At 46.1% G+C, this 22,849-nt stretch overlaps 1 protein-coding gene across 1 annotated transcript in view; it reads right to left on the bottom strand.

Moving 5' to 3' along the window:
- Positions 1–22,849, bottom strand: part of OTOG (otogelin) — a 956,473-nt gene that overhangs the window by 729,185 nt on the left and 204,439 nt on the right. Inside the window, exon 12 of the mRNA XM_069221482.1 lies at positions 4,491–4,537. Within this exon, the coding sequence (XP_069077583.1) occupies positions 4,491–4,537 (47 nt within the window). The remainder of the gene's footprint in view (positions 1–4,490; positions 4,538–22,849) is intronic.

Here is a 22,849-nt window from a genome sequence, read left to right as displayed (position 1 = left end):
CTCTTATGAGAACAGAGACCTGAATGGGTAAGGAAAGCTTATGGTAGGTGTGCCTTCACAGGGTTATTGCACAGGTAGAAGGCAGATAGTAAAGGTAGTACAGATGTACATCATCTACACCTATGGATTCAAACCCATTGGTGCCATCCCAGCACTGAAGGAGAATGACTTGTATAGGTCAGTGTTTGACCTGCTTTTCATGTTCATCCTCCATCAGAACTTAGTAGATTTTCGGTTTGATGTATAAGTGCATTACAGTCACATAACTGCACATAATGTTGGCTGGGACATATGCTATGTTCTCATGGACTCCCCTATGTACCAAACACTACCCTTTTTCATAGCCTAAGACTTTCTCTTTAGGGAACATCATGAGAAATCCCCAGCATGTCTCCCTTAGTTTCAAAGGTAGATATGCTCACCTAGTTCGAGGAATCGATTTGTACGGCATACTCGGACACCCCCAACTTGCATCCACAAACTGGAAGGAGTTGGATTTAGCACAGAGAGTGCGTTAAAGACGCATGAAAAACATGCCTTGCTGAGCCTCAGGTGGCTGTCACAGGAGTCATTAGTAAAGGTTCGTTACGCATGCATTTGGCAATGTTAAGGAAGAAGGAGGCAGTTACTTGACAGGTGGTAAAATGTAGTCAAACTTATTCCGTTCTGTGGCGTGTGAATGTGATGGGCCCTTGTCTGGCAGCGGTAAGTTAATGTGAGTGCAGCAATTGGTTGGATTGGGCCCGTGGCTGGCGATATGAAAGGGTTGTTTGTTGTGCGTGAATGGCATGTGAATGGACCATAAAGAGGTTGGTGCCTGGACGCGGCTTTATGGCCCACCTTCAGAAGGCTTGGTTTCAATATTCAGATACTTTCATAAGTATTCATGCTTTGAAACCATAATTTCTGGAGGTGCTAAAACCAACCAGTGTGAGTGGTGGGTTAACTTTCACAAACTAGTACCAGGGGAGTCCAAGGGTGCAGGACTTGCGTGGCTCTCACCAGTTTTCCTTCACCCAGAATCCCCTTGAAATCACAAAATGTGCTTAAAAAACACATTTGCCTTGCCTTCCAATGAGCAGAAGTCCAGGGATCTGCAGGGAGCCCCAAGTTCCACTAAGTCTCCAGCGAAAAACTGCCTCACTTTAGTGAGTGGGCAAGTGACCACAACAGGGAAGTACCTAAAACGGATTGTGGAGACATAAAAAAAATACCTACCACAAAACAGCCTTGTTTTTTAAGACAGTCACCTATGTTTTGGTCCTGGGCTCTGCAGCCATATAGGGAAACCTACAGACATTTCTGAAAACTAGACACCCAAGGCAGCCCACGGAAATGTGGCGTGTTTGGATTTAACAAAGTTTTCTTACCCAGAATAACCTGCAAAAGTCAAACGTTGATTAAAACCACTATTTTTCCTTTCTTTTTTATCACGGAAACTACAGGAATGTGCAGGGATCCTCAAAATTCCTACCACCCAGTGTTTCCCCACTTGTCCTGATAAAAACACAACCCCGCTTGTGTGCCTGCGCCTAGTGCCTGCTTCAGGAATGGATCACTCCAGGGTTAACAGTAGCCCTCATGCAAGGACTACCATTGACCCATGTGTGATCCATTCCTGTTGCGGGCACTAGGCCTACCCACACAAGTGAGGTACCATTGTTATCGGGACACTTGGGGGAGTGCTTGCTGGAAGGAAATTTGTGGCTCCTCTCAGATTCCAGAACTTTCTGTCACCGAAATGTGAGGAAAACGTGTTTTTTTAGCCAACTTTTGAGGTTTGCAAAGGATTCTGGGTAACAGAACCTGGTCAGAGCCCCACAAGTCACCCCATCCTGGATTCCCCTAGGTCTCTAGTTTAAAAAAATGCACAGGTTTGGTAGATTTCCCTAGGTGCCGGCTGAGCTAGAGGCCAAAATCTACAGGTAGGCACTTTGCAAAAAACACCTCTGTTTTCTGTCAAAAAATGGGATGTGTCCACGTTGTGTTTTGGGGCATTTCCTGTCGCGGGCGCTAGGCCTACCCACACAAGTGAGGTATCATTTTTATCGGGAGACTTGGGGGAACACTGGGTGGAAGGAAATTTGTGGCTCCTCTCAGATTCCAGAACTTTCTGTCACCGAAATGTGAGGAAAACATGTTGTTTTTGCCACATTTTGAGGTTTGCAAAGGATTCTGAGTAACAGAACCTGGTCAGAGCCCCACAAGTCACCCCATCTTGGATTCCCCTAGGTCTCTAGTTTTAAAAAATGCACAGGTTTGGTAGGTTTCCCTAGGTGCCGGCTGAGCAGGAGGCCAAAATCTACAGGTAGGCACTTTGCAAAAAACACATCTGTTTTCTGTCAAAAAATGTGATGTGTCCACGTTGTGTTTTGGGGCATTTGCTGTCACAGGTGCTGGGCCTACCCACACAAGTGAGGTACCATTTTTATTGGGATACTTGTGGGAACATAGAATAGCAAAACAAGTGTTATTGCTGCTTGTCTTTCTCTACATTTTTTCCTTCCAAATATAAGAGAGTGTGTAAAAAAGACGTCTATTTGAGAAATGCCCTGCAATTCACATGCTAGTATGGGCCCCCCGGAATTCAGAAATGTGCAAATAACCACTGCTCCTCAACACCTTATCTTGAGCCCATTTTGGAAATACAAAGGTTTTCTTGATACCTATTTTTTACTCTTCATATTTCAGCAAATGAATTGCTGTATACACAGTATAGAATGAACACCGACTGCAGGGTGCAGCTCATTTATTGGCTCTGGGTACCTAGGGTTCTTGATGAACCTACAAGCCCTATATATCCCCGCAACCAGAAGAGTCCAGCAGACATAACGGTATATTGCTTTAAAAAATCTGAAATCACATTAAAAAGTTACAGAGTAAAACATGAAGAAAAATGGCTGTTGTTTTCAGCTCAATTTCAATATTTTTTAATTTCAGCTGTTATTTTCTGTAGGAAAACCTTGTAGGATCTACACAAATGAACCTTTGCTAAATTCAGAATTTTGTTTATCTTTCAAAAATAGTTAGCTTTTCAGGATCCAGCATTGGTTTCACACCCTTTTCTGTCACTAACTGAAAGGAGGCTGACAGCACAAAAAATAGTAAAAATGGGGTATGTCTCAGAAAAATGCAAAAATTGTGTTGAAAAATGTGGTTTTCTGATTCAAGTCTGCCTTTTCCTGAAAGCTGGGAAGCTGGTGATTTTAGCACTGCAAACCCTTTGTTGATGCCATTTTCAGGGGAAAAACCACAAGCCTTCTTCGGCAGCCCTTCTTTCCAATTTTTTTGAAAAAAAACACAATTTTTGCTCTATTTTGGCTAATTTCTTGGTCTCCTCCAGGGGAAACCACAAACTCTTGGTACCTTTAGAATCCCTGGGATGTTGGAAAAAAAGGACTCAAATTTTGCATGGATAGCTTACGTGGACAAAAAGTTATGAAGGCCTAAGCGCGAACTACCCCAAATAGCCAAAAAAGGGTTCAGCACTGGGGGGGGGGAAACGGCGCAGCAGCTAAGAGGTTAAGGGTGAGAGAATTCCTAACGCTTTCCTTGAAAGATGAACAGTGACAAATTTCTACAAGTAGTTCTAGAATTTTTTGCAAGCTTATTCACCTCATTTGTAAATGTGCCAGTGTGCATGTGTAAATGTGAGTTGCCGGTAGACTTGCTATTTATTGTATGTCCAGGTGTACGTTTCTGATCATGCCTATGGCTGTATTGTGGCTGCCTACATTTTGTGAAATATAATAAACCATAAATTATTGGGTATTCACCTACTTAATAAGGCATCCTGCCATGCAGTGTTCCTAACACCACCTCTGAGTGGATTGGAACAAATATAATATTAGTATGGAGGAGTAAATGCATTCACAAGTATAAATTAATATTTTGCAACCAGAGTTTAGCTTTGCATTTGAGGTATCTGTGTTCTGAGCTCATTTTATTATCAAAAATAATTTCAAGGATTGGTCCCCCCAGTAAGTCTAAATAGTGTTAAAAAGACCTATTATGCAGACAGTGGTAGACATAATTGTCTGTTCACGTCTACGGCATGCATTCCCATTTGAATCCCATAGATGAAGAAGGCACTTGTGATAATAAACCTAATGAATATAACATTGTCATTTTTTGAAACAACAATAAAGTGTTCCCACTCAATTGTTTTTCTGAGCATTTGTTCAATTTCTCAAGGTTACAAACATCTCCTCTTGCAATATGCTGCATTTAAAATGAATGTCTTTGGTATTAACTGCTTAACTACCTGGAAGCTTATTTGTTATGATTTGCTCACTTAGTAAAGCAACTAAGAAGCTTTGTGTATTTAAACTAACATTACTTGGTATACATTTGCAACTTATTTGAGGGAGTTGTGGTGGGTGCACACAGTGAATCGCTTTGTTAAGATAAGTAGTTCCATGAGAATCCTGAAAGACCTAAATTTGCAGCAGGGATACATTTGTTGGGATTTTCTAAAACAAAAGATATACCTGGGCAGATCAGGTCTGTGCAGATCCATTTTCCACCAACACAGGTGCTGCAATACAAAACATATATTGGTTTATTTGTCTCAATCATTTGTAATGTATTTAACCTTTAAGAATTTCCAATAGCAACCAATTTCATCACGTTTATTCTTTGTTGAGGAATATCCCTCTTTACAACTGTGCTCTTATGAACGGCTGCCCCTGAATAATTTTGCAGACTAAAACACATAATAAAGTATGTTCCTTTGCACTGCATTAGGGCTCGGGAATGAGGTACCACACTTTTCCCTCCATACGTTATTCTCTAGAAATCCACACTGCCAAGCTCCGCTGTTATCAAAAGGACAACATTCTAATTGTTTCACACCTACCAGTATCTTTAATGTACAGAAAAAGTAATTTTAGAATAAAATTATATATATTGATTTAAAGGCTCCGATTTAGTGGAATTTTCAAAACCCAAGTGGCCTTATGTTCAAAATATTTGGGAATCGTAAACCAGTTACAAACTGTTTTGCAAACACGAGAACACATACTGTACTAAACAACGAAAAAGACCAAATTGCAAAAATAGCATAGTCACTAGATAAATTAGCATTTCTTGTTTGCGAATCTCAAATCGCAAAATGCAAATCCTACTATATATCACAACTGCACATAGTAGCAAATATTGTATTGCAAATCACAATCAAGTGGAAGCAGGTGGTAACTGGGTGTAAGCCATAGAAAGGGCCCCCGAATACATTTTGTTTTGCACAATAGCTGTGCTGTATGGCATAGTGAGGAACATTTGATGTTAGGCAGGGCAGATGAGGAGGAGACAGAAAAGGAGTTTTGGGGTCAGAATTAAAACCTTTGGTGTGGAGGAGGGTGGAACCACGCCGTTGACCAAAATATCCACGCAGTGCTGAAGCTCCCGTGGACTAGCTCTCAAACAGAGCCAGATGAGTCAGCACATGCTCCGTAATTGCTCCTGAGGTGCACCTCAGATATCCTAAATGGCCTCTGTAGCTGGGGCGATGTTTCTGAGGGCACAGGTGTTCTCGCTGCATAGACAGCGAGTGCTCCAGGAGCCAGCCTGCACCTTTGAGGCCCCTTGCGATGGGGGCTGCAGGTGAGCCTGAGGCGTAACGTCAGCAGCAGCCATCATTCCAATGTCTCGGCCATCCCACCACCCACATTCCTGAGGGATGAACTGAAGGCCACCTGCCCTTGGGAATATTAAAAGCCCTTGCACAGGACCCAAGATGGCAGCCGTTACTGCCGAGACTGCTGGAAGGCCCAAATCATCACTGCAGAATATGGCTGTTAGGGCGCTATAAGTGCTGGACATTGCCTACACTCTCTTGATCACCCTGCTGCCAATCCACGCTACTCCTGCAGTGGGCTGCATCCCATGGGAACGTTTACTCAGAGCATCAAAACACCTTGACTGACTGCCCTCTGTCCCAGCTGTACTCGGCACCCAGGTTGACTCTGCCTCCTGTCATCATCACCTGTGCAGTACGCCAAGTGATACCTGGCACATACCTACCTTTGCTACAGGCTGGGCCATCCCACTATAATCGCCTGCAACACAGGCAATCATGTGGGCTGGTGGATGACGGTGCACACCTACAAAGCATGAATTGAGATTCCTTCTGTCACTTTTCACCACACCTGCTCTCACCCTGCCTTACCCCACCTGCAGGTGGTGCAGCAAGCCCTCCCGCATGGCGACTGACATGGGTTGGGGAGACCCTAAACAATGAAAGCTTCCATTTGAGAAACCTAGGCAGCCCACGCAACAGGCACTTCAGTGGTAATGGAGATTGGGGTGGAGGTGGGTACTGGGCTGGAACAGACTGCAGAAATGGGTGTTTTCCTGGCCGAACTCTGATCCGGGTTTCGTGCAATTGATTACTGCTTCAACACCATTGTTACTTGTCTGGATCAGATGGTGGAGCGCCTAGAATGACAGAACAAGCATGTAGAAGGGGTAAAAGAATGCATCACTATACTTGAAGATAATGCCGCTCAGACAGAGAAATGACTAGAGAGGCTGGAATCCAGACTGCATACTGTAGCCATCAAGAATGAGGATTTGGAGGAGCATGGTCGCCACAACAATCTCTGCATAATAGACCTCGTGAAGTCCACTGACACAGGACCTTGGACCTCTTTGTCAAAAAACTTCTCACTGAGCTACTTGGTCATCAGAACTTTACTACTACATGTGTGGTAGTGCAGGCCCATAGATCTTTAGGACTGCTTCCAGTCCTGGGAGCAACAACCCACCCAATCATTACTCAATTACTTAATTTCAGAGACTGGAACACAGCTGTACACCAGGGACGGGAATTGGGCCCCCTTCAGTTTCAGGGAATAATGCTTTCCCTATTCCCTGACTTTACTATGACAGGAAAGCTCAACATAAGTTTATCAATGCCAAAATGACTCTGCAAAAGTTGGTATTTGAGTTATGGCATGCTATACCCTGTGAGACTCTGAGACAACATCAACAGCAAAACACGCATCTTCGATTCCACCGCTGATGCCCTAGACTTCTGCAAAATGCACACTTGACCTTGCACTCCCCAGGGCTGCGACTAGTCCACTCGATCCCCCCAGACACACAAACTGCCACCAGTATGGACTTGTTTTCCCCAGATTGACTGGACATTCTACATCTTGACCTCGTAACTTAAAACATTGCCCTCATGTGACTTGATCGTCCTTGCCATATCGGTGACACCATCGGACTACCTGTAGACTGCGACAAACATTCACCCCACATGGCCACTTTTTCCTATCAAATATCTTTCTTTGTAGAGCCCTCTGCCGTGGTGTTGCTACCCCCTTTGTTTGATACCACGCCAACTTTTTTTGGGTTGCTGTTTTTCAGTTAGCATTAAAGAGATCCACTGGCCATGTTCTCGCCAAGTGGGAATGGGTGGAGGGGTTTTGTTCATTTAATGTTGTTCTATCTTTTGCTATACTGGTTTGAGGCCTTCTTGCCATGAGTATTCACCATACATGATGCTCATACCATAGGCTCATGCTTGCACAGATGACAAGCACTGTATACACTGGGAAATCCATTGTATACAGCTCCTGGAACATCAGTAGACTCAGTAACCCTCGTAAGGGAAAACAGGTCTTATAATAATTGACCAGAGATAATGCTCAGATAGACTTCCTTCAGAAGACCCACCAGCCACCACGTTCCTCTCTCATGTTTGCAAACAAACACAAATGATGGACAGAATGCGGAACTAATTAGATATTCACCCTGGTCATAGATCTGAGTTTAACCCATCAATTCTTTTGCTCACCACGCCACCCCAGTTTGGACCCAGCCATATACAAATCAGTCTTGATCCTGTTCCCCATGGAAACAGTCCAGCACGAACTGCCAAGCCAGGTCCTACCTGGACCTGAAACGAGCATCCTAGGACTGGTTTCAGTGTATCACCCTTCATCAGCCAGGCTAGCTTGATTTCAGTGGCATAGTGAGCCCAGGACCCACATCTGGGCATACCTGGTGCACTTATGGCGACAAAAGCAAACAAACACAAATGTTGGACGAAATGCAGAACCAATCAAACATTCACTCCCGGTCACAGATCTGGGTTTAATCCATCAATTGTTTTGCTCACCACGCCACCCCAGTTTGGACCCAGCCATATGCAAATCAGTCTTGATCTTGTTCCCCATGGGAATAGTCCAGCCCAAACTGCCAGGCCAGGTCCTCTCTGGACCTGAAACAAGCATCCTAGGACCTGTTTCAGGGTATCACCCTTCATCAGCCATGCTAGCTTGAATCCAGTTGCATGATGGGCCCTCAACCCTTGTCTGGGCATACCCGGCGCACTTAGGGCGACAAAAGCAAACAAACACAAATTATGGATGGAATGCAGAACCAATCAAACATTCACCCCCAGTCACAGATCTGGGTTTAATCCATCAATTATTTTGCTCACCACGCCCCACATGTTTGCAGCTCTCTGGGGCCCTCACTGGTACTTCCCCAGCTACAGCTGGTATTCTTGTGGGGTCTATACTCCCCTTCCACCTAGCTTCGACATATGCTGAGGACCAGGTTAGGTTTGTACTGGTCACAGGTACTCTGGCTGGCAAGAGAGTCTTTCTTGCCAACATCTATTGCCCAAACATAAACAACCCTGACATTTGTGATGTCTTTGCCAAGGGGGACCCCTGGAATCTACACTCCCCTATTGCCCCAGCAAATACCTTTTACTCAGCTCCCCACAACACATGGACATGCATAAACTATTGGCTGGTGTCCCCAGATAAATCAGAGGATATGCAAACTCATACACTTACTGCACACCGTCTCAGACCTCTACTTGGTCCAGATGACCTAGTCCAGCTCCCCCACTGGGGAGAACGCAAACGCACATGGAGGTTTCCTGAGATGGCACTTCAAGATCCACTATCCATATTGAACTCCGTATCACTATAACAGGGCTTGGATTCCTCCTAGGCCATCCTATGGCCCTATGGGAGGCCTTCAAGACCTATACGAGTGGTGTCTGCATCTTGAAACACTCAGGGATCCTGAGAGATATTCGCAACAGTCTTGCCCAGATAGAGGCAACCATGCCAGAGCTGAATCTGACTGAGGGATGCCACCCTGACTGCCCGACCTGCAATAAAGGCCCTCCCCCATGGACAAATTCAGTGACCTGGCGGAATGTGAGACACACTACTAAGGGAAACACACAAATGCCCACCGGTATGGAGTGTGAACGCCTGGGACCCACACCATGGCTTGCCTGATCTCCCCCCACCAGATCTACTTCCTTCATATGAGAGCTGCTCACACTTTGCAGATCGTAAGGGTATTCAGAATGAATTCCTTACCTATTACACACAACTATACACCACCCGAACTGTGACAGTGCATCAGCACTAGCTTAATGTCTGGCTGAGGTGGCCATGGTGTGGCTCACAACTGCACAACAGTAATTCTTCAGTGAGCCGTTCACTTGTGAATAGATCATGCTTGGGATAAATGCCCTGTACGAATCCAATGCCCCTGGCCTGGAAGGATTTACCGGCACATTCTATAAAGCATACAAAAACATTCTGGTGCTGCACTCACTAGCGATGTACACTGAGTTTCTGGAGGCAGGGGTCCTGCCACCAACACTATGAGAAGCCATAACTACACTATTACCGTAATCAGATAAGGACCACCGGTTGTGTGGCTTTTACCTCCCCCTGTCTCTGTTGAGCTTATACAACGATATATTAGCTAAGCTATTGGCCATGTGCCTTTCCCTCGTGATAGACCAAATTAAATCCCTGGCTCAGCTGGGCTTTGCCCCACATCACCACATTGGTTCACTTCCATCAATCTCTGTACTGTATTTACAGTGCTCAGTCAGCTCTCAGCCACCACTCCAGCTGCTGTGGCTCCACTTGATGCTGAAAACTGTTTGACTCTTTGAAATGGCCCTTTTTATTAGCAACCCATGCAAAATGGGATTGCCCCATAGCGTTATGTTATATTTGCAGCCCATGGCTTCAATCTGACTCAATGATTCAAATTTCTACCCCATTCCCAGTCACTTCAGGAACACGCCAGGGGTGCCCTATTTTACCCTTACTTTTCATAATAGCCATGGGCCCACTAGTATGTCGCCTACAAGAAAAACATTTACATAGGGGGTTGCAGTTCAACCAGGGCCCCTTTCTTGTTTCACTTTATGTGGATGACATCTTATAGTTTATTCACCACTATCGGGACAATGTGGACCCCATTATATGAGAAATAGTTCGATTTGGGAACTTTTCAAGACTACACAGCAAATGGGCAAAATTTGAGTTACTACCCCTCACAAACGCACCCACGACTTCCCTCTCCGAGTTCTCACTCAAATGGTGCACTGACTCAGTCAATATCTTGGTGTACATGTACACAAGGAACAGGTCATTCACTTGAATTACGGCCCAGCTGCTGATAAATTAACAACACAGCTTCAACAGTGGATTCCCCTACTGTTATCGATGGCAGACTGAATTGCTATTATCAAAAAGATGGCCCTCCCCCACTTATTGTATTTATTTATTTATTCAACAACATACCCATCTCTCTCACCAAATCCTTCTTTGCATCCCTCAGGAGTTTATTGACACAGCTTATCTGGTGGATAGGCGACCCCTGATCAGCTGGGAGGTCATGGTACTGCTTTACAAATGGGGGGGATTTGGCTTTCCTCACTTCCTATTGTACTATTTAGCCACGCAGTGCCACTTTGCATATCACTGGTACACAGATGTCTGCCTGCCGCATACCATGCCTGAGAAGGACCTTATTTCCCCAGCCCTCTATGGGCAATGCTCCCTGCGGGACATCTGCCAGAGCCCTCAGATGTCCAAACCATTTCAATCACCTGTTGGACATGGTGCAAGCTTGCCTGACCTTCACAGTGGGATGCTATTCTCCCCCACGCTACCCATATCAAATAACCCATTGCTCCCCATTGCTAAAGAAAAATGTGTCCACCGCACACTGAACAGCCTGACTCCCCGCACCTTTGGGGGCCTATTCCCAGAGGGGCATATTTTCTCATGCTCAGAGGATCCTACACTGACCATATGGACCTTTTTGTGCTCTGGTGTCTTTAGTACGCATTGCTTGCTCTAATCCCTTCATACCCCGTGGCACTAGAGGAATTTAAGCTGCTCACTTTGGTTATCACTGGCAGGGAAGGTGGGAAATTGGTTTCTAAATTATACCCTACCTGCTTGGACTTTCTGCCTCCCCATAATGCCAAGTTGCAGGACATATGGGAAACAGAACTGGGACCGCCCCCTCCCTGATAAAATCTGGAACGCTTGCTGCACAAACACGTTTGGGCTCTAAGAACCATCGGCACAAACTTATAGACTTCGCATTTTTAAACCGTGTTTTTACTACCCTAGAAGCAGTGGCCAAAATTGACCACTCCTGCTCCTCATCCTGCCCTAAGTGTCACGCACCACTAGCAGACTTTCCACACATGACATGGACATGTTCCATTATTGCTCAATGCTCAATACTGAAGGGATATATTTGGCCATCTAGCAGTGATGACTGATCTGACACTTGACCCAAACCCTCTGCTAGCCTTTTTGGGATATGTGAATGATGCTTCTAAAGCCACTCAGTGGTAAATACTCATAGCTATACTTTTAGCCAAATGCAAAATTGCCATACACTGGGGTGGCAGGGCCCCCCCATGGTGAATTCTAGGCTCCAGAGCCTCATTTATTGTAACACCGCCAGTGAAATATACGCTACACTCCAACTACCCAAGACCAGACCTAAGGAAATATGGCAACCCCTGTGGAAATACCTATTAACGACCTACACCAACACACAGGGACACTCGCCTGTAGGAATTGATACCCTTTTCATAATTAATATGATGAATGCATTTACTGATGTTCTACAATTGCTTGCCTCCACATGCTTTTTGTTCTTTATTGGCGCATTGATACTCCCTCTTATGTGATTCTCTCGACTGTCATTGCACTGTATGTCTCTCTTGATGACGACGCAACTCTCACTTTTCATTTGCTCAGTCATATCTCCGGAGGAAAGGGAGACTCTCTGTACATTTTGAATGGTAAGGCAGTAATATAATAAACACAGTTAAAAAAAAAAAAAAGAGTTTCACTCTTTGACTAAACAAAGGAGACATTTACAAGAAAAAAACACGCTCAGTAGTAGTATTATTTTAGAGCTCATAAATAAATTTGACCCATTCTTTAAGGAGAGAAATAATTCTCTCTCCTGCACTGGTCTTGTGCTAGTACTGATGTCAGGTAATTATCAAGGCATAGTAGTTGCGGCAGTTGAAATCTCATAAAGTGTTGTAAGCATGTTTTATCACGATTTACTAGATGCAATGTCATTTAGGAACCGTGCCCACATAGGCTTCCCAAAAATAATCATGATTGTCCCAGAACACCAAGGTGGGAGTTTTTTGCATTGCGCAATCCTCACAAGTAACCAGCTGTGGTGATTACAATTCATTAAATATACTGGTGATATGTGTGAGAAAACAGGGCTGATTGCAGAGGCCCCCTAACTTTTTGCCCCCATTTTCCACTTTTTGCTGGTGTTTTCCTGACTCTGATGGTGCCCTGGGTACTGCTAACCAGTCCCAGGGCCTGTGCTCTGTGTACAATGGATATGTAAATTAGGCTAATTATAATTGGCTAAGTTAACCTACCTATATGTCCCTAGTATATGGTAGGGCATGTAGGTTTAGGGACCACAGCATAGGTGGTGCACCCATAGGTGCACTGCTGAGGTGCCCAGTGTCATTTTAAAGGCAGGCCTGCCTTGCTGGCTGATTTTAAATTCAAGTTATATGCAAATTCGACTTTGGAATTAAACGTAGTTCCAAAGTCTTAAACTACCTTATTTTTTACATATAAGTCACCCCTAAGGTGTGCCCTATGTGCCCCTAGGGCTGGGTGCCATGTAACTATAAGCAGGGACTTTATAAAAATAGATTTATAAACCCTGGTGAGGTAAAAACAGCCAAATTCGTTTTTCCCTCATTGAAGTAAATGGCCTTCATAGGCTAGAATGGGGAGACTTTATTTTAAATTTTAAAGTCTCCTTAAATGTTGCATACCAAGAATTTGGTATCAAATTAATTGTTGTAATAAATCCCACAACTTCCAGTTGTTGGATTTAATATAACTTGTTCAGGTAAAAAGTTTTAGACTTTACCTAAAAAGTTGCCAATTTCAGCCCTGCATTGTTTTTGCTGCTGTGCTCTGATTGGCCAGCCTGCAGCAGCTTAGCCAAGCTGCCTTGATGAGGTGTGAAGTGGCCTGGCTTCACACAAAGGAATGTGCCTGTGGGAGAGAATCTCCCCTCAGCAGATGGTGAGGCAGGAAGGTCTTCAAAGGCAGAGAAGGACATTTGGAGCAACCAGCAACACCCCCACATCCTGCAACCCCAGACAACTAGGTGCCCCCTTGATTAGATTAGGAGAGGGCAGGAGAGGGGTGTGTTTATGATTTTTAGCCACACCAGTGGGTGGGCTCAGCCAGATGTAACCTCCAAAAATCAGATTCAGCCATGTTGGATTTTTAGAGAATGTTGCCTTCTGGGATGGATTTTTGCCACACTTCCCAGGAAGTGGTCATCACAGGGGGACGACCCTGTACCTGATTGGAGAACCAGGACCCCCCTGCTTTTCACCCAGGAGCAAGGATAAAACTGGCAGACCTGCACCCACAGATCAGATCCCCACCAGATTTCAAGAAGAAAAGAACTAAAGAGAAGAAGGACTGCCCTGCTGGACCCCTGGCCTGCACCTGGAACCTGCACTCAGAAGGACTGCACCAGCTGCACACTTGGGCTTCACCATAAGAAGGACTTTGCCTGGCTTCAACTGGTTCAAGGAGGGACTCCCTGTTTGCTACAGGTGAAAAATTGCTATCCAGAGTCCCCTGCACCAACTCCTGAGGAAAGTGACCAGCTGACCACTGTCCAGTGGCCAAAAAGGAGTTTGCGCCAGGTGCATTCTGGGAGTTGAAGTCCGCACCCCCCAAGGACCATCTCAGAACTTCTGGACCCTTGGGGTGAGCTGGGGACCCCAAAAGAACCTTAAAAGAACATCTGGGTGCAGCCCCAGAAGTTTGGAGAAGATTTGAGAATTTTTGTAAAAAAGCTCCGGAGAGGGACCGACCCGCCGCGGAAATTCTAGCCGGCTTGCCTCAACCGCGACCCGGCCTGACTTGGTGGTTCGTCCTGGTAAAGAAAAATCTCCGAAAAAGAGACTAAGTCCGAAGGTAAAAAGTTGACCGGGACCTCCCAGCCATCGTATCCGAGAAGGGCTCCATGGACGTCAGATCAAGATCCAGGTTTACCCCGGTCGAAGGATTTTCACCTCGAAAAAACGACTAAGTCCGAAGGTAAAAATCTCCACCGAGGAATCCAGCATCGCGTATCCGGACAAGGGCTCCAGGAGGTCGGATTCGACTGGCAGGTTCGTCCCGCTGACGAAAATCTTCAAAATAAAGACTAAGTCAGAAGGTAACTTTTTAACCGAGGCCTCCCGCGACCTATAGCCGAGCAGGGCTCCATCGCGGTCGGCCTGAAACTTTGACTTTGCCCCGGTCGAGGTGCAACCAGATGACCCGATTGGCGCTTTTTGTTTCTAAGCGCTAGAAAAATAATAATTCTTTAAAAATTCATATCTCCGGTTCCCCTTATCCGATTTTATTCGTTTTTGTGTCATTTTAAAGATAAAAATATAAACTATTTTTATAAATTGGTTTTGGATTTTTAAACTGTTTCCTGTGTTTTACTTGATTACTGTTTTGTGATATTTGAATGCTTTACACACTGTCTCCTAAGTTAAGCCTTGACGCTCGTTGCCCAGCTACCAAGGGTTGAGCTGGGATTAATTTACTGAGACCTAACTGGACCTAGGTGGAGGTTAGTGGCTTGTTGCTAGGTGTAGGTACCTACCTGCCCTTACCAATAACCCATTTTCCAACATTTTGGGTGGCAGCGGTGGGATCCTGTACTTGTGTTCAGTATCACGTTACAGTTTTAAGTAAAACAAATTAAAAATCCTTTAAATTGTCTTAGTGCAATTTTTTTTTTTAAAAACAAATATTATTTGGATTAATTTCTATTATTGAATTTTTGTAATTTTTCTAAATTATTGTTTCCAATTTTTGCAAAAAGTTTTTGTTGACACAAAACTAGGGAACCATGGAGCTTGATCTGGCTAGCCTACCCACACTGACAGTAGTCCAGCTTAGGGGGTTGTGTACTGAAAGAGGGTTGCCTGCAACCACTAACCTCAGGAAGCAAGTCCTGATCAAATCCCTGACAGCATGGGCTGAGGCCCAAGAGGTAGACCCAGGGGAAGCTCCAGAGGAGGGAGAAACAGGGGAGGATGCTAGCTCTAACCACTCAGGGGAGGGAGGGCATCTGAGCCTAAGTGAGGATGAGGAAGACCGGTCCTCAGTACATACAGTCACTAGGGGCAGACCCAAAGCTAGTGGTGGAAAGGGGGTCCCTTCAGGAGGAGAGAACCCATTCATCAGGGAAAGAGAGCTGGAGGCCTAGCTAGCATACATAGCTTTGGAAGCAGACAAGCTGGCCCTAGAAAAGAAAAAGTGGGCAAAGAAAGAGAAAAGAGATGGTGGCAGCGACAGAGAAGTTGAGGTGTCCATGGGTGGGGGAGTTTGCCCCAGATTACCCAAGGGGGTGGTTCCTGCTTATGTAGAGGGGGATGATATAGACAAATGGTTGGAGGCCTTTGAGAGGGCACTCCAAATCAGAAGGGTTAGGCCTCAATACTGGGGTTCCCTTTTGTGGGAATTGGTCCCCAACTCAGGGAGGGATAGGCTTCTGACCTTAAGGGGGGAGGAGGCAGATTCGTACCCTAGTATGAAGAGGTGCTTAACCAAGAAGTTTGGTCTGACCCCAGAGCAGTATAGAATGAAGTTCAGGAACATCCAGAAGGTCAATACCCAGTCTTGGGTTGACTTTGTAGACACCTCACTTAAGGCACTAGAGGGCTGGATTATTGGTAACAAAGTAAATACTTATGAGGGGTTATACAATCTGATCATGAGAGAGCACATCTTGACCAATTGTACCCAAGAAAGGTTACGCCAGCATCTAGTGGACTCTAAGCAGACCAGCCCTAGAGAGCTAGGGGAGGCAGCTGATGAGTGGTGGAGAACCAGGGTGGTTGTCAAGTCCCAGGGTGGAGACTCCAAGAGGGGGGGGCAGGTCCCCAAAAAACCTAAGGAGGGAGGTGGTAAGCCCACCACAGAGACTCCCTCTGTACCCCAGAACCCTAAGAAGGAGGAGAGTAAATCCCACTCCCACTCTGACAAGCAGAGACAGGGAGACCCAGGGTTAAAAAAGCTCTTGGACAGTAGGGCTTGCTTTGACTGTCAGCAGACAGGTCACTTCAGAGGAGATGCAGCCTGTCCAAAGAAGGTGGTTAGCACTGGGCTGTCCAGTGTAGCCATGGAGGAGGACTCCTCAGATGATGAAGTCCTCCTAGCATTGAGCTGGGAGACAGGACCAGATGGTAAGCTGGTGATCCCTGAGGGTGGAAGTAGGTACTTCCACCCCATTCAGGTGAATGGGATCCCTACCACCGGCCTGAGAGACACCTGTGCCAGTCACACTATAGTGAGTGACCGGTTAGTGACCCCAGACATGTATGTCCCAGGAGAGACAAGGAAAGTCAGGATAGCCACAGGGGAGGTCACCTCCAAACCTGTAGCCATAGTGCCCGTAGAGAGGGAGGGTATCCTTGACTGGTTTAGGGTGGTAGTCAGTGCTGACCTCCCCCTAGATTGTATCCTGGGCAATGACCTCCCAGAGGTGGGTCTGGTCCCCGATGGGGCGGTCGCCCAGGGCGCCCCCCCAACCCAAAGTCCTGGGGAGTCAGTCCCTACAGTTAGGAGACAGGGGTCCCCAAGAAAAGGAAAGAAGAAAAGGAAGGGTAGGCCACTCTTAAAGAGAGTTCCAGGGAGCCAAAGGCCTTCTGCCCCAGTAGGGGGGGAGCCCAGATTTGGCACTGGTGAGGCCTCCCCTGACCCCAAGGAAGTCCTGAGTAGTCAGGCAGCTGTCCAGATGCAGGGTGTTGCCCCTGCACTGACAGAAGGGAGAGTGGAAGGAGGGTGTCTGCCACAGGAGGTGGTAGCCCCCCACTCTAGACAGCAAGAGGGGTGCCAGGACCCCAAAGTTGCCCCTAAAGCAGCTCAGCCACCTGTCAGTGGAGAGCTTAGGGTGTGGTTCTGGGTACTGACAGCTATCAGTAGCCTCTGCTGGGTGCTAGCCTTCCTGGCAGCACTGTATTTGGTCTGGGAGGCAGACCCCAGGGCCAATAGCAAAGTAGGCCCCCTGACCCTGTTGGTCATGGTGGGGTTGCTCAAGTGTTGGGTGACCTCTTTGGGTAAGCTAGGTGTTGCCCTAGCAAAGTTAGGAGTAGGGGAGGTGGGCACCTCACTACCCAAGTTGGCAGAGAGAGAGGAGGAAGACCCCCCTAGAGGGAAGTTTCAGTTTGAGATGGGTCCTTTCACTGTTGGGATGGCTTCACTACCCAGAGGGAGTGACCATGACAGGAGGATGTAAGGCAGAGTAGGCCCTGCAAAGGGACAGCCAGTTTTCTTCACTGTCTTCCTCGCCTAACAAGCCAGGAAGACTCTCCCAGGGTTGGGCTGAGTCTCCTGGGCGTGTGGGGGCTGGGGGGGGACTTGTGTGAGAAAACAGGGCTGATTGCAGAGGCCCCCTAACTTTTTGCCCCCATTTTCCACTTTTTGCTGGTGTTTTCCTGACTCTGATGGTGCCCTGGGTACTGCTAACCAGTCCCAGGGCCTGTGCTCTGTGTAAAATGGATATGCAAATTAGGCTAATTATAATTGGCTAAGTTAACCTACCTATGTGTCCCTAGTATATGGTAGGGCATGTAGGTTTAGGGACCACGGCATAGGTGGTGCACTCATAGGTGCACTGCTGAGGTGCCCAGTGTCATTTTAAAGGCAGGCCTGCCTTGCTGGCTGCTTTTAAATTAAAGTTATATGCAAATTCGACTTTGGAATTAAAAGTAGTTCCAAAGTCTTAAACTACCTTATTTTTACATATAAGTCACCCCTAAGGTGTGCCCTATGTGCCCCTAAGGCTGGGTGCCATGTAACTATAAGCAGGGACTTTATAAAAATAGATTTATAAACCCTGGTGAGGTAAAAACAGCCAAATTTGTTTTTCCCTCATTGAAGTAAATGGCCTTCATAGGCTAGAATGGGGAGACTTTATTTTACATTTTAAAGTCTCCTTAAATGTTGCATACCAAGAATTTGGTATCAAATTAATTGTTGTAATAAATCCCACAACTTCCAGTTGTTGGATTTAATATAACTTGTTCAGGTAAAAAGTTTTAGACTTTACCTAAAAAGTTGCCAATTTCAGCCCTGCATTGTTTTTGCTGCTGTGCTCTGATTGGCCAGCCTGCAGCAGCTTAGCCAAGCTGCCTTGATGAGGTATGAAGTGGGCTGGCTTCACAAAAAGGAATGTGCCTGTGGGAGAGAATCTCCCCTCAGCAGATGGTGAGGCAGGAAGGGGGAGGGCTGCCAAACTGGTCTTCAAAGGCAGAGAAGGACATTTGGAGCAACCAGCAACACCCCCACATCCTGCAACCCCAGAATACTAGGTGCCCCCTTGATTAGATTAGGAGAGGGCAGGAGAGGGGTGTGTTTATGATTTTTAGCCACACCAGTGGGTGGGCTCAGCCAGATGTAACCTCCAAAAATCAGATTCAGCCATGTTGGCTTTTTAGAGAATGTTGCCTTCTGGGATGGATTTTTGCCACACTTCCCAGGAAGTGGTCATCACAGGGGGACGACCCTGTACCTGATTGGAGAACCAGGACCCCCCTGCTTTTCACCCAGGAGCAAGGATAAAACTGGCAGACCTGCACCCACAGATCAGATCCCCACCAGATTTCAAGAAGAAAAGAACTAAAGGAGAAGAAGGACTGCCCTGCTGGACCCCTGGCCTGCACCTGGAACCTGCACTCAGAAGGACTGCACCAGCTGCACACTTGGGCTTCACCACAAGAAGGACTTTGCCTGGCTTCAACTGGTTCAAGGAGGGACTCCCTGTTTGCTACAGGTGAAAAATTGCTATCCAGAGTCCCCTGCACCAACTCCTGAGGAAAGTGACCAGCTGACCACTGTCCAGTGGCCAAAAAGGAGTTTGCGCCAGGTGCATTCTGGGAGTTGAAGTCTGCACCCCCAAGGACCATCTCAGAACTTCTGGACCCTTGGGGTGAGCTGTGGACCCCAAAAGAACCTTAAAAGAACATCTGGGTGCAGCCCCAGAAGTTTGGAGAAGATTTGAGAATTTTGGTAAAAAAGCTCCAGAGAGGGACTGACCCGCCGCGGAAATTCTAGCCGGCTTGCCTCAACTGCGACCCGGCCTGACTTGGTGGTTCGTCCCGGTAAAGAAAAATCTCCGAAAAAGAGACTAAGTCCGAAGGTAAAAAGTTGACCGGGACCTCCCAGCCATCGTATCCGAGAAGGGCTCCATGGACGTCGGATCAAGATCCAGGTTTACCCCGGTCGAAGGATTTTCACCTCGAAAAAACGACTAAGTCCGAAGGTAAAAATCTCCACCGAGGAATCCAGCATCGCGTATCCGGACAAGGGCTCCAAGAGGTCGGATTTGACTGGCAGGTTCGTCCCGCTGAAGAAAATCTTCAAAATAAAGACTAAGTCAGAAGGTAACTTTTTAACAGAGGCCTCCCGCGACCTGTAGCCGAGCAGGGCTCCATCGCGGTCGGCCTGAAACTTTGACTTTGCCCCGGTCGAGGTGCAACCAGATGACCCGATTGGCGCTTTTTGTTTCTAAGCGCTAGAAAAATAATAATTCTTTAAAAATTCATATCTCCGGTTCCCCTTATCCGATTTTATTCGTTTTTGTGTCATTTTAAAGATAAAAATATAAACTATTTTTATAAATTGGTTTTGGATTTTTAAACTGTTTCCTGTGTTTTACTTGATTACTGTTTTGTGATATTTGAATGCTTTACACACTGTCTCCTAAGTTAAGCCTTGACGCTCGTTGCCAAGCTACCAAGGGTTGAGCTGGGATTAATTTACTGAGACCTAACTGGACCTAGGTGGAGGTTAGTGGCTTGTTGCTAGGTGTAGGTACCTACCTGCCCTTACCAATAACCCATTTTCCAACAATATGGAACACTGATTGTGTCATTACAGTCCTTGTTGAATATTATGCAGTTACTGTGATGTCACAAGTTGTCCAACAATTGGACCTTTACGACTGGTCAGCAACAGAAGAGCATGGAGATAGGTGCTTTCTAAACATGAACAAACCTATAGATACATTATTTTATATATATATATAAAAAATATACATTTAGAGTCCAAAATCTCCATAAAAACACTCACTCAGGCGTTCTGTATAAATAATTCATAACGTGTATGTCAAATATCCATTGAGATCAAGGTAAAATCATCTCATTGATAATTTGTATTATCCACAATCATCATCTATCTAAACTCAAAAGATCATGTTTTGTTTTCCCACTCACAGAGATTTATCTCCTCTTATAGAATACTCCCCATGGACGGACATGATCTCACATTATGGGGGTCATTACGACCTCGGCAGTCGGCGATAATGTGGCGCTAAGTACTGCCAACAGGCTGGCAGTACTTACCGCCATATTAGGACATTGGAGGGTTGGCTGAAGCCAACCCGCCAATGTACCACTCCGACCACCACGGCGGTAACAGCCGCCGGGCTGGAGATATCCTTCTCCAGCCCGGTGGCCGCCATTGTGCCGCCTGCAGGATTATAATCCTGCCTACCTCCATGGTATTCGTTGTGTTCGTAACGCCACGAAAACCATGGCGGTAGGCCATATCAGTGACTGGGAATTCCTTCCCTGTCACTGATAGGGGTCTCCCCCCTTCCTCTCCAGTTACCCCCCCTACATTCATGCCCCCTTCACACACACACATGCATACACACACCCATTCACACATGCTTACCCGCATGCATACATCCAATCACACACACATCCGCACATACACGCAGACACGCATTCACATTTCACAACATACACGCACTTACACGTCTGCACATGTGCACACGCATTCAACACTCAACACACCCACATTCACGCGCACACATACATTCACCCCCCACACGTACACACACACACAACACCCCCCCACCTCCCCTCCCTTGTCGGAGACACGACTTACCTGGATCCAGAGGGTCCTCCGGCAGGAAACGGGACGGGGCGGGGCGCTACTACCACCACCAGCGCCCGCCAACAGAACACTGCCAGGCTGTATTATTGGTCATATTATGGCTGGTGGCGGTCTACTGGCGTGGCGCTACCTTACCACCATCCGCCGGTATGGCCACAGCTGGATTTCCTCCATCCTTGAGGCGGAAATCCAGCTGTGGTCATAATATGATGGATGGCTGGTAGCCGCAGCAACGGTCTTTTGGCGTTTTTTACAGCCAAAGTTGATATGAAGGCCTATATCTCTAAACAAATACACTCTACCTAAATCCATCATGTTAACCTTTACGTCAAGTTCGTACGCCACATGTCTCATAAACCCTTCCTCATGTGGATCTCATTAGGATTACTATGATCTCTGCCATATCCTTATTCTTCTCATAATGTTCATAACAAGAAACTGATACACCCACCCCATGTCCACACTAAAACTGTACCCAAGACATGTGACTGGAAGGACTCATTACTAAAAGTACCCCCACCCCATGAAAGCACCTATAACTCTTACATACTTCAACTCTCTGAAGTAAAGGCATCCCTCAGTCTACACAGCAATCGGCAGCAGGCTGCGCCTGCTCCCACCCGCCCGCCTTGGCTGATAACCACTGCAGACCGAGAGCACCTATCTCTTCCAATGCCTTCATTATAGACTTCCTCCTCCGTTTGAAGTCTACACCCCTTAACTGGCGTGGCGACTCCGCTCCACACTCTGTCCTTCGATCATTTAAAATCGATTCCTTACGTCTGGTGCTAGATCCATGTATTTACATCTTTCGGCACACGCTTGTCCAGATCCTGCTTCCATGAGGGGTGGAGTGTAACCAGACGAGATATTTAGAAAATAGACAGCAGGAAACAGCCTATTACATGCCCTGAGTGGAAATCCTATGAGGCTGAAATGGAGCATACCATACGGTGAATTCCTGAGAGCCAAGGAGAACTGCAGCACTGAGTCTGCATTCCAGAATGAGAAACAAATCATGACACACCGATTCAAAGTCAGAGGCTATCCTAACTGGGTGCTTAAGGAAGCATGTAGGAAGGTAGATGGTGTCAATAGAGAGGAGATTTTATTTTCCAATAGGACAGCGAGTGACAGGTCCATACCTAGAATAATTTTAACCTATAATAACAACAAGGGCATGTTGAACAAACTCCTGAAGAAAAATTGGGACATTTTACGTAATGATACTCTGATCGGTAATAGAGTGGGTGATAAACCCAATACTACATGCTGAAAATGGAGATGATTGCGGGACACTTTGGTACATAGTGACATTACTGTAAGACCAAGTAACATGGATCTAAAAGGATTTTTTCCTTGTGGGTGGTGCAGAGCTTGTAAATCTAGCAGCACAAAAAAGGAATATACAACTGTTGGTGAATATAAACACCCAATAAAACAATTTTTACATGCAGTACACAGTATGCTATCTATGTGCTTGAATGTCCATGCCCAATGCGCTATGTGGGTGTGATGCTATTAATTGTGTTTGACCAATGACTTTGTGTTTCACCACTGCGCATATT

This window comes from Pleurodeles waltl, chromosome 3_1, assembly GCF_031143425.1.
Source record: "Pleurodeles waltl isolate 20211129_DDA chromosome 3_1, aPleWal1.hap1.20221129, whole genome shotgun sequence".
Lineage (NCBI taxonomy): Eukaryota > Metazoa > Chordata > Amphibia > Caudata > Salamandridae > Pleurodeles > Pleurodeles waltl.
Note: the sequence above shows the minus strand (reverse complement) of the source record. Positions and strands in the feature narration are given on the sequence as shown.